The sequence below is a fragment of the Poecilia formosa genome, unplaced genomic scaffold, assembly GCF_000485575.1.
Source record: "Poecilia formosa unplaced genomic scaffold, Poecilia_formosa-5.1.2 Scaffold33, whole genome shotgun sequence".
In the NCBI taxonomy this organism is placed as follows: Eukaryota; Metazoa; Chordata; class Actinopteri; order Cyprinodontiformes; family Poeciliidae; genus Poecilia; species Poecilia formosa.
Window position 1 is genome coordinate 2,640,895 of NW_006799972.1, and position 13,122 is coordinate 2,654,016.

Here is a 13,122-nt window from a genome sequence, read left to right on the forward strand (position 1 = left end):
GGCAAGCATGCCTGTGTCTGTTATCTACAACTGGCTGAGGAATTATAGGTTGAGAGGGGAGGAGGAGGAGGAGTGAGGGAAGGAGGGCGGGGGCGAAGGGATGAGGTCATGTGACATCGCAGCAGCTGCTTGCCTAAGAATTTCTGTTTTCTCACTTGGGGAGAGAGCTTGAACAGGGAGGGGAGAGATAGGCAAGCTGTGTAGTGTGTTGCTTTGTTAGATAAGCTTTTTAAACAGTCTGCGAGAGGCAGGAAGGCAGGCTGGCAGGGAGGGTGCGGGTGGATGGCTGAGAGGAGATAGAAAGAGGAGTGCAGGAAGATGGTGTGTGTCCTGTTGGTGTCTGCCGGCGTGCGCTGGGATGGGCTCGACGTGAAGATGCAGCCGTGGGGGATCCAGGCGGCTCCACTTCTTTGTGCAGTAAGACGCTCACGCCATCCGCTTTTTGATCTCACGGGGGGATTCGTGAACCGCTGCCAGACCTCTAGATGTGTACAATTATCAAGCTCTTGTCTGTGTCATCTCTCTCTCGCTCTTACCCTCATTTGCCTGTCGGTGCTGCGGCTTCGTGTGTGTGGTTTATTACTCTGTGGCTGGTTAGAGTCACAGAAAGTTGAGGGTAAATTTCTCCTACTTCCGTATTCGGCTTTTTCAGACAGATTCTTTTGCAAGAGAAAGGAGCCTGAAGTGCATTGTCTTGACAAACCAAGGTTGGACTCAGCGCTGCTGTGTTTGCTCTGCAGACAGTAGTCATTGTTGATTCCATTATTAATTGTTTGCTGGGTTCATTCAGAGTGCACTGGGTAACTGGGAGGTTACGAGCAGGACAACTCAAGAGGTGTTGGGAACGCTACTTACCATCTCATTCCTGACTTGCTACTGTGTGTGTGTGTGTGAGTGTGTGTCCAAAAACTCGCAAGGTGCTGAGCTTCTGCTCTCTTCTCAGGAGGGAACCTGATCTTTTTATAGCCCTCTCAACCCCCGGGGTAAACCCAGATATAACTCCTACTAATCGAATTGTGCTGTTGATAAACCTGCAGCCCACTTTTTATTCTCTTATGAATGTTGCTGGTGAATGATGATTCACCACTTTTTTTGGGGGGTGGGGGGGTTCTTGAGTGATTCCCAGTATATGTGATTTGATAATACTTCTGGCTTGCTCAACCTGATCTTGTCTGAACTTACATTGTCCTCTGAGCCACCCCTATTTGTGTGTGTGTGCGCTTGTTTTGCCTGAGCACGTAGGGCTATCAGGCTCCGCTCTGGCATTTAGGGATTCCACTGACAGAGAGGCTTTCAGCATGGTTCATTTTACAAAGACACACACACTGACACACAGCATATATGTACAGGAAGAGAAGGGATAGCTCTGCTGACACTGTCACAACCCTCTGTCTTCTGTAAAACTTGGTCTTTTTTCAGATTTACTAACATTTTTTCTTTTGACAAGTTCAAAATAATTAAATAATTTAAAAAAATTTGAATACATCGTTTAATTTCTTGAATTTGTTTTTAAATATTTGTCTTTTATATGCACACGTTGGATCAGTTTCCCTACAGACCTTTTAAAAAGTTACAGTGTTATTATACTGGAAGGTATTCTCCATTATACCATTACTGTAGTTTTAATGAGATGTAAGAGAAAGTGCCCAGGAATTTCCTCTTGGTGTTTATCGATATCCCCTTCCCCCACCTGTTGCTGCGTATTCTACTTAAGCTGTCTGAAGAAGGCAGTTATATATTTTTCTTATCTCTTATCAGAAACTGGTATCTGACTGATCAGGCACATTGAAAACATTTGATAGGGTCAGGAATAAATGCTTTGATGCAAAAATGTGGAAAATCTGTTTACCTTTTCTGGTGAATTTAAAACTAATGCCTCTAAAAATTAATCTGCAGCACATCTTTTTTGTTTTTATATTCCTTAGTAAAAGAATATCCGAGTTACTCAGAACCCGCATGCCAGACCTTAAAGAAGCCTTGAAATCGATATCAGCCAGAGCAAGCCTCCTCGACACAGTTTTCTTTATCACACTTGCAGATAAGAGGAAGGAGGCTGTTAAAAAAAATGACAAATAAAACTACGTGGAAACTTAAAGAGTTCCATCAATAACTTAACATTTTAATCACAAGCTTCAATCTTTGTGTTCGTGTCATGATACCATAAAACCTCAATATTTCTACTCAGACTTTTTTCCTAAATAATTTTTGTTGTGGAGATCCACTGCTACTGGGTGTGAATTTTCTCACATTTACGGCTGCGAGAGAGAAAGTCAGGTTGGCATGGAGCATGCTCGATAGCGCAAACTGTGACAGCAGGCCTCTGGCGGCCATGCGTGCATACTACTGAGGGTTTTCTTTCTAAGCAAAAGAAGAGCGACATGCCCTTCTAACCTTCCACCTCTGACCGTAGGACGTACGACCCTGAATCCCCATCCTCTCCAGCTGTCACAGACACCCACCATCACAATCTGCCTTGCCTGGCTCTGTAGCGAAGGAAACAGCCAAATGCCTTTCACTTCTCGCTCATGTTTATCTGTATTATTCCTCTAATATTAATTTCCATGGAAGCTATTTTTGTCTGCGAAGTAGCTTTTGTTTAACTTGAGAAAGAAAGTTATTGATTTTTAAAAAATATTATTATTATTGTTTAGTTGTGCACATAATTAATACTTCCCGCCCTCCTTTCTTTCTGTCTGCATTTTTAGGCATGAGCCATGAGCCAAAGTCACCATCATTAGGAATGATCTCAACGGCGACCCGTACAACGGCGACGGTCAGCCCCCTCACCCCGTCACCTCTGAACGGCTCCATCGTAGCAAATGGAAGCCCAGCTGCCCAGTCATCCCACTCTGGATTCGCCGCAGCCCTCCGTAAACTGGCAAAACAGGCAGAAGAACCTCGAGGTAAAGCTGAAACCTGGTGCGACTGCAGTCCATTCCTGCCTTGGATGTTTGAAGTTATTTCAGGAAAAAAAAAAGATTTCCTTTATTGAGAATGTACCGCTAATATGAATCATATGGTATCCTTTCTTTATTAAATTTGATGTTGTCCTTGGAGATACGTGGTATGATGAGGAGCCACTCCAACTGACCCATTTAATTTGCTGTGCGCGAGTCCATACACTTGGATGCACTTGTCACTGTGTCTCTTGACTCTTCAGTTCATTGTCATAAGAGACAGTTTGTCAGAAAAAGGCAAATTTCCCATCTAATAGTTCTATAAATAGGAAACACTAGGTATAGATGAGATTTCCATGCATCCCTTTTGGATTCACCTATCAGACAAAGCATTGAGATTAAAGGTTTTGAAAAAGTTGCTGATGAAACCAAATTTTTCCGTCATCCCGTTCTTGCAGCTTAATGTCATTTTTAAAAAGATTCCAGAGAAAGTTCTGGCCATACCCTTAGGCACCGCTTGGAGGAAGTCCATCAAAACTAAGAACTCTCTCCAGTATCAGGCTATAAACCATTAACAATGTGCCTTTGAACAGTTGGAACCATATTATGCATTTTAGGGATGCAGAAACATTGGATATTGAGTTGGATTTAAAACCACTACATCTTCTGAAAAGTCTGTGATTGTAATAAGAAATTACAATCGGCCAGAAAACGTCTGAGCAGTTCATCATTCAAAGAATTGTGGAAATATTTTAGGTGCCTTCTGAAAAGGAAAATCTTTGCTCCATTTGCCTTGGCACTAAATAAGCTGTGCTACACCATCATTCCTGACTTTGTTGCCGCTCCTAAATCAGAAGGACCCCTCCCAGTTTGAAGTCCCTGGACATTTTGCTCCCCAACCCACAGAGGTCTGGGACCCAGAACCTCTAAGAAGATTTATTAGCTCCATAGAGCCAGCTTCTCCTTACCTCCCTCTCTGTCTTTCAGTCCGTTATCTGTCCTCACTGCTTTAGCCTTGTATGTCAAATACAAAAATTCACCTAGAAAATTCAGTCTTGCGCTGTACTTTTATAAAGAACCCATTTCTTTTCATTCAAAATGTTCCATCTTAGTTCTATTGCATGCCCCTGTTTTTTGTACTAATGACTTTAATATTTTGTTTTACACTATGTGAGGTGTGCACAGTGCTATTGGTAATTCAAAATTGACTGAAGAAAGAGCTGCCTTTTTCCCTTTGTTGAATCAGGAGCAGATGTAGCTCATTTTTACTAAAAGCACATTGCCTTTGTTATCTCTGAGGACTACACAGCCTGGTTGGAGTAGGTAGTGAGGTGTCAGTGAGTCAGCTGTCGGGCATACAGCAAGGTGCAACTGCCTGTGTAGGATGCTTTGTGTTTCCAGGGTGGGCAGAGAGTCATATGGCTCCTGAGCTCAAGTCATTTTTCTGTCTACAGTCTGTATTTATAGCTAACACACACCCAAACACCCCCACATGTATAAACAGTTGTCTTTGCAATGGTATAAGCTTTGTGATTTCTTTGCATGCTGCAGCCTGCTATCCTTTCATTACCTTTTGACTCAGCCTCCTCTTCTCTTTCCCACCCTGTGGTGTTTGCTTTCAGGGGCAATATATGTATGAGAGATGTCATGACTCACGTTCTAAGGCTTTAAGGAATTAGCTTAGTTTGAGCACTGGTATCGCAGCGACCAGCCACTGAACTGATTTAAGACCCGGAGCATGGCTGCTGTTTATATACACACCCCCACACACACGTGCGTACACGCACACGCACACGCACACAGTCGCATACATCGTCACTTGTCTGAGGCAAGCATAATGAATAGCTCTGTGTTTTGAGAGCTGTGTTGAAGAGGGGAGGTGATGGATAATGAGTATCGGAGCAGCATAAAGGACACTCTCATCCAGCGTACGCTCACATGTGTAAGCAAATCCGCGCAGACGCAGCCAGCACGCTGCCTCAGAAAAGCAGACCTCCTGATATCTGATTAATTAAGCCGATCTGGGTTTAATCATCTCGGTTGTTTCTTCTCCGCTCTCTGCTTAGAGACACACAAACACGGAAAGAGTTTTACAGCTGGAGAGAAAATGAAGCGAGGGGGAATAAAGGTATTCAGGGTAGATGGAATGAACCGAACTGGCTAGATAAAAGGATTAGGAAGTAATTAGTAGATTTGTGAAAACCAGAAGTGTCGGTTATAAAGCGTGTGTGTGTCTGTGCGTGTGTGTGTTAGAGTGCATGTGTGTGGCCAGAGGCTTCCCTTGTTTCTGGGAGCTCAGAGCATGCTGGGACAGTGGGGCAGTGTGTCGCTGACCTCTCCATCTGGAGCCTGCCTGGAGCTTGCACTGCCTTGCTGTGCTCAGTGTGTGTGTGTGTGTGTGTGTGTGTGTGTGTGTCTCAAAGGCAGAAACCCTTCAGGCTGTTACTGTCCCTGAAACACTCACAAACCAGCTCTTTTCCTTTACCTTCCCTCTGTCTTTCTATGCACCCTTCTCATGAGTAGGATCACAAATGAGGCATTATTTATCTGGATGTACAGTTTGTGCAGTCAGCAGAAGCCACTATGTATTGCTGCTCCTTTTTCCACCCGCCATCTTGTACCGTCTTCCCTTCTCTCACTGGCACAGCAACACACATACTGTCTTCATGTGTGTGCGTGTACTTGTGTGTGTGTGTGTGTGTGTGTGTGTATGCATGCTCTCCCCTCCCCCCCCAACTCAGTGATGCAGATTACAGGCTTTGTGTTGTGTTGTCAGTGCATGTCCAAGACTGTAGTAGCAGGTGTGTGCAGCGTTTGCGTGTGTTTGTGTGTGTTACGAGTGCACGTGTTGAGGCTTGTGCTGGTTGGGGTGGCATATGGATGCAGGGCTGGCTGGGCACTGCTATGCACACCAGGTGTGAAATGGACTGTTTAATTAAGTGCTGATGTTGTTGTAATGCATGCTGGGAGGGAGGAGTGTGGAGGTGAGTGTGAGGAGGGTGTGTTGGCGGAGGGGGTGGAGGCAAGCAGCCACTTCTTGGCATGATGAGACGTACGCCTGCCCGGCTGTTTCGACAGAGGTGATGGTGGTGGCAGCCGCGGGTTGGGAGGGGTTGGGCAACATTAAAGCCCTTTTTGTGTGTTTCTCTTTAGATCCTATCGAGGGACAGGAGAGTCGGTGTGTGTGAATGAAAGGACCCACTGAAGACTCCGGGCAGCTTTTTTTTTCTTTTTTTTTTGTACAGGGTCACTGGTTAATGTAAAATGTATTGGCTGTGCAGGGACACTTGGCCGCTGCGTCTGACCACAGATTGCTTGGTTTGTTTATTGCTTCTGCTCCCTGATTGTGTGTGTGTGTGTGCATGTGGATCAGCTTGAGCAATCAAGTGAGGAGGCTCTCGGAGAGAATGGGGTCTGGTAATAGAGGAGACGATGGAGAAAGGAGCTTCACATTAATCATATAGAGCTAGGTACTGAGACAGGATTCTCCTTTTATCTCTTTTGTTCCTTTTTCCTTCCGTCTCTTACTGCTCTGTCCCTTCTTCTCTCCCTGTAACCCCCCTCCAGACCCCATCATCACACAACATGCACCCCTCCGTATCAAGGAAGTGACAGTCCCGTTAATGAAGTGCAGGTTGAGAGCTGATGAGCCCGTTTTAGACTCTAGGGATGAAAGCCTTTGCTCCATTCCTCCTCTTCCAGCTCCCTGCAGGCCCAGCATGTGTGGCCATCTTCCCTCTATAGATAGAAGGGGAGGAGCATATGGCAGTGATGAGACCATGCTGATGTCAGTCACATGTCTTGCGTGCAGGATTTTTGCCTATCACGTGGTAGCGCGATGAGAGGGAGAGGCACTGGGAAGAGGAGGGCTGATAATGGTCCACAAGGAAATCTTAAGAGGATGGCAAAGACTTGAGGAGTGATGAGAAGTGTGTGGAAGGATGGAAGCAGAAGGTTGAAGAAAGAAAGAAACTTACAAAATCTTCACTTTTTCATATTTTATACATAAATCACAAGCATTAATGTATTTATTGGACTTTTATTTTAAACACTAAACGTCTTTTGCAAATGAAATTCTGATCTGTGGACCTTTCTATAATTTTATCTTGGTATAAATAGAGCTGATAAGTGAAGTCCTGACAGGTTTTTTTTGTTGGCTATCAGAAACATAAGATAAACACAGAGGACCACAGTTGGTCAAGAATAATATCTCACCCTTAACACATACAGAAAATATGAATATAGCATAAGCTAGGTGGAAAAGGAGAGAATTATTCAGAGGAACAGTATAGACTCTGGAAGGACACTCTGCAGAGATCCATGGCTCAGACAGAATATGTTGACTGGACAACTATTAAAGATGGATTCCACAAATCTGGCCACTAGGGATGAGTAGAAAGATAACTTTGTGCACTGTTAAAAAATAAAGTGGAAAAGGTATCAACATACTTCGGTGATGCTTCTTTTTAGCAGAAATAGAAAAGCTGGAATTGGTAGACCAGTAGATAACATCCATCTGACTGAACTTGAGCTGTTTTGCTAAGTAAAATGAGCAATAATTTCAGTCTCTAGATCTACAGTACTGGTAGAGACCCTTGCAGCACTAATTGGAGCAAAATTTAGATTTCAGACTGCATTAAATCAGGGAACTGAACACATATGTGATTATATTTGTGATCTTTATCTGTAAAGTAATCTTTAAACCATTTGTTCTCATCCTTTCACATCAACGTGGTTCACAAGTATATTAAACGCCAATAAAATTACACTTCTGGCTGTTAAGTGACAAAATGTGACAGTTCAAGATGTGTGGATCCTTTTGGTAAGGCTCTGTCTGCAAATTAATGCTGTAATGGAACCAGTTTAACAAAAATCTCAATGAATAGTAATTTATTGCATATACATATTTTTTTTTTTAATTGAGCTTTAAGGCTGACAGATCTTCGTCTGGTTGGCAAGCTCCGTGTCTGAACAGAAGGGAAATGAAGTAGGGGGTATGAAGAGGTGGTGTGTAGGGGTGCTGTTCAAAAGGAGGAGGTGGAAACGATAAAAGAATAATCGCTGTTGGTGTGTTTGTGTTTTTCCTCTCAGTGTATAATGCGTCTGCCCATTGAGGAAGGACGCTTTGAAGTGTACGCAGATTCTCCAAGCTGCAAGAAGAGAATGAAGCTGTTGGTTGAAGGCTCTTGCCTCTTTTATTTCCACCCTTCCCTTACCTGCTCCCTTTCCTGCTCTCAATTATTTAGTCTGCCCTGCCTCTTCTTTGGTCTGTACTGCCTCCACGATGAAGAGGACAAGGAGATGGAGGGGGGCATCAGGCGGCGGTGGGGGTAGATGTAGTGCTGCTCTGTTGCTTAGCAGTAGAGTATCACAGTGATCACCCCCCACCACCTCTCCACCTCTCTCCAGCTCCCCCATCTCTGGCTTTATTTGCTTCCCCATCCTTGTGTATGCATGTTGCGAGTGTGCATGTGTGTGTGATGACTGAATAGGCTGTGACACTAGAGCTGTATTAAGTGTAGCTCTGTTCCCCAGGCTGAGTGGGCTGCTATTGATTGGCCTAGTCTTGTAGGGGAGAGTAATGGCTCTCTGAGGTGAGGTGGGGAGGGGGGGAGGATTAGGCCACTAATTGCTATTGTGCAGACAAGATATGACTGCCCCCATCCCAACCTCATCCACCACTCACACATCTGCACCCCTTATCTCTGCTTTCCTCTCTGGTCTCTCTCTCCCGTCTCTTACCTTTCACCTTTTTTTTTTAAACTAATCACTCCCCATCTCCCATCATTTTTCATTTTCATGTCTCTCCACACATGTCACTACCGTCTCTTCATCACACGTCTTTTTTCATGCTGTCCCCTGCCAGTCCTGCCGCTCCACCACTCACACATAGATTTTTTTTTTTATTTTATTTTATTTTTTTGAAGTTAGAAATCACCTCGATGCTATCATTGATCCCTTCAATAGTAAAATTCTCCCCCCACGTCTTCACGGCACCTACCGTGAAATGACGACGTCTGTTGTTATGGTTATGTTACCATGGAAACCAAAGCAGAGAAGACATTTGGATAGAAGGCAGACCAGAAACCGACCCGGGGTTTCTGCTCCTTACAAATTTAAAATAAGCACACTGTTGCACAAAAACGTGATACCTGCGCGCCAAAGCTCTCATCTCTCATTGTCCTTTCGGCAGCGCCGTCCCACCGAGAGGGTTGTGACCCAGTTTGACTGTGTAATGCTGTACTTCCTCTGAGAGTTGGTGATATACAGCACACTGTGCTGTCATAAGAAGGGGGAGAGAGGCTTGTAGAAGAAGAACAAAGACAGCTTATCAGTAAAAAAAAAAAAAAAAAGCGGGAAGACGGGAACATCAATAAAGGAAGATAGAAGGAACAGTAGAAAGAGGATGTTGTTGGGAGCAACAGAAGGCTACCGGGGCGGAGGTTAAGGTTGTTATGGTTAGGAAGATGAAAGTCTAAACAAAGGCATGTGAACATGGGGACATCATATTGGAGGTTTTGTAGCCAGAGAGAGAGAAAGCGAGATGTGCAGAAAGTGAGGCATGTGACCAGTCCGTGACCTCGCGCTACAGGGTTTCCCTGGAGGGCTTTGTTAATGTGGCACAGCTACTTCACAGCAGAGGAGCTCATTGGACTAGCTTTTCACCACCTGCTGTGCATGTGTATGTATGGAGGGAAGGAGATGGGGGGCACATATGTGCCTGTAAGCACAGCATATAAATACAGTATTGGTGTTGACATCCATACAGTGTCTTCTCATAGTTTTATGTCCTGCAGATCTTGATCAATTAAACTGAATCAAACATGCCCATCCAACTTGAAAAGAATATAGCATCCCTTGCAAAAGAATATCCCTTAACTTTAGTCAGATTTGGTCAATTTGCAAGCAAAATATTGCATTTAAAATTAGGTTTTACGTCGCACACAAACGATCTCATAATTGTGAAGTGAAAGACAAGGGATACATGCTTTTCAACATTTTTTAAGATAAAACATTTGAACTTTTTGACCTGCATATGTGTTCCAACTACCTTTAGATGTTATTTAATTAGTAAACAGTTAGTCTGTGTTTAATTTTGCCTCTGTATAAATACAGTCATTCTATGAAGGCCTCAGAGGTTTGCTAGAGAACATTTCTGAACTAACATCATTGGGTTAAGTTGTGATAAAGTTAAAGGCAGGTTTTGGTTACAAAACAGTATCCCAAGTTTCGAACATCCAACAGTTCAATCCATCATGCAGAAATAGAAAGAATATTGTGTAACTGCTAACTCTTCAAGGCTGGGCAAGGATAGCATTAATCAGAACAGCAACCAAGAGGCCCAGGGTGTCTGGAGGATTTCCAGAGATCCACTGTTCTGATGGGAGAATCTCTTGACAGGACAAGTGTTAGTTGTGCACTTTATGGCAGACTTTAAAGAAAAAGACATTGTTGAACAAAAGCTATAGTCTCGTACAAAGTTTGTCATAAATTATGTAGGGCACACAGTATAGAAGAAGATGCTCTGGTCAAATGAGACCAAAGTTTAACTTTTTGGTCGACATTCAAATAATAAAACGGGGTGATCGTAACATCGGTGGATGCTGTTCTTCAGCAGAGAAAAGGAAGCAGTTGAGAGTTGATGGGACATTTGATGACAATTAAAAGAAAAAACAGTTAAGAGGCTTCAAAATATTTGCCTCTGGGGTGAAAATGATCATCCAGCTAAACAGTAGACATACAACTAGAGCTGCAATGGAAGAATTTGGATCAAAGCATATTCATGTGTTAAACTAGTGAAATCAGAACCAAAATCCCATTGAGAATTTATGGGATTTGAAAATTTGAGACTTGAAAATTTTCAAGACTTGAAAATTTCTACTTATACATTCTCCAGCCAATCTGAGTCACCCTGAGTTATTTTGGAAAGAAGAGTAAACATGTCTGGCTGTAAATGTGCAAAGCTGGTACAGATGTTCCCCAAATGACTTCCTGCTGCAACTGCGGTGAAAGGTGGGTAGGAGGCAGATCTGAAACTGGCCTGGTGAATAGTATTGAGTCATTGAGGCTGAATGCATACGCATATCACACGTAAATGATACGCACATTTATATTTTTAAAAACAATTTAAAGCTATGCATCAATTTCCTTCCTCTTCATAATTATTCATCCCGCTGTGTCTGTCTGTCATATAAAGTTCGAACTAAATATGTCATATGGATTTGTTTATGATAAATTTCATGTCAGGGTGCAACTTGTTTCAAGTGTTACATCTGGCTTTTTTTCCCCCTTGTTTTTCTTCTTAGAAAAAAACCCTTCTCAGCAGGTGATATTTTTCTGACTTTTTTGTTTTGTGTTTATTTTTCTTCAGCTGCATCCTCCATCAGCAGTGAGTCGTCTCCAGTCTCCTCTCCGGCCACCAACCACAGCTCTCCAGTCAGTACACCCAAGAGAGGTCCTCTTGGTCCAGGACCTGTGCTGGTTCCCCCAGCAGGTCACAGTGTGCCAAACACTCCGCCCGTAGTCACCATAGCTCCTACAAAAACAAGCAACGGCCTGTGGAGGAACGAGGGCCGGCAGGTAAATTAACATTTAAAAAGCCTTTCACGCTGACATTGAGTGTATATGTCCCCCCCCAACCCCCATATTTAGTTGCTGTAGCTTGCTTCAAATGCCTTTTTTTTCCCCTGATTCTTACTGTTGTGTTCAAATCTTCTCATTGTTCATCTTGCCTTCAAGCACAATCTATGCACACCAGATGGACTTTTCAGGCTTCAGTGGATTTTCTTGCAGCATGCAGCTCATGATGTGTCAGTATATACTTGACATATGTGTCTGTGACATAGCTGGCAGGTCTACGAGTGTAGCTCCACCAACTCACTGGCTCCATGCATTAAACAATGGCAGCTGCCACTGGGACAGCGAGGTGACGGCAATAATGGCAGCCAACATCTGTGCCTCTCTGTGCCCACTCCCAGTCCGTCCTCGGATCAGTCTCTCCCTGATCTTGGGGTTAAGACTGGTAGTCCTCCAACATAACCCTCAGCAGTCAAAAGGATCCTCAGCCCCATCAACCCGACGCACACTCTTAAGTTGCGTCGTGGAAGAGAGAAAGTGGGAGAGCTGCTTGCTTTGATAAGAAGTGGATTATGGATTATGGCTGCACTTTAAGGCTTCTTATCTCAGCTCGGGGCTAATGGTTAAGGCCAAGTGCACGGTCATGAACAGCACTCAACAACATGCGGAAATTCTCTGAGACATTTGGATGATTCCCTGGGGACAGACAGAAGAGGGACAGTTAGCGTTGGGCAAAGAGGTCAGTTAACAGCAATGTGCGGTGTTGTTTGGGCCATTGTCCTCTCCTCTGAATACCCCCACCGAACCTCACAATCTGCAACCACAGCTTTGTCAAAATGACCCGTCTGCAGTTCAAGGGTCAGCCAGTGCAAGGAGAGGCCGGATAAATGAAGCTGTCCTCGGGGAAAAAAAAATTCATAATATTTGCCATTCTTGTAACAAAGCAGCTTCACATAGCAGTAGGAAAAAATATATCATCAAAAGCTCCCACCATACCTTAGTGCAGAGGTTCCCAAACTGTGGGGCGCGCCCCCTGGGGGGGGAGTGCACCGTGCCATTGCAGGGGGGGGCGCAGGAAGCCGTCTGGATGGATTAAAAAAAAACAAAAAAAAAAACATGAACGCTGTATGCGGTCGGTTTTTACCTTAGAATGGCCAACTCTCTGTTATTCCTATGTCAATTTGATAGAGTAGAGGCTTCCACACTTCCCATATCTGTGTCCTCTGTCACATTTATCAGCAGTTCAAACTGTTTAATCCGTTGTTAACATGTGGTAACTTGTTTTTCCGAGCAAGTTACCACATGAGCGCTAAACTCAACATGAGCGCTACGACGCTCGCGCTGGGTTTAGACCTGTGCGGCAGTGAAGGAGACCTGCTGCTGCTGTGCAGAGCTAAGCAGGTGTGTTAGAATCACGGCAGCAAACCAGCAAAACGCAAAGAACTTTTCACAGTTTTTCCCCCAAACGAACTGACTGAGTTGAGTAAAGCTGTTGGATGCAGGTAATGTTAGCTAAAAGATGACTAGCTAATATCAATACAGAACCTTAAGCTTAACAAGTAGCCTGTAGATACTGATGTTGTTGTCTATGTCCAGCTACGTACATTCATTCTGCCCCTAAAAGAAGTCAATTTCCCCCACCCCGCTC

General features: G+C 43.9%; 1 protein-coding gene across 1 annotated transcript in view; it reads left to right on the forward strand.

Moving 5' to 3' along the window:
- LOC103136608 (uncharacterized) overlaps positions 1-11,729 on the forward strand; it is a 160,044-nt gene extending 148,315 nt beyond the window's left edge. The window contains exons 3-4 of the mRNA XM_016670392.1: positions 2,706-2,903; positions 11,269-11,729. Coding sequence (XP_016525878.1) covers positions 2,706-2,903; positions 11,269-11,486 — 416 coding nt within the window. The 3' untranslated portion in view covers positions 11,487-11,729. The remainder of the gene's footprint in view (positions 1-2,705; positions 2,904-11,268) is intronic.
- The last annotated feature ends 1,393 nt before the right edge of the window (positions 11,730-13,122 follow it).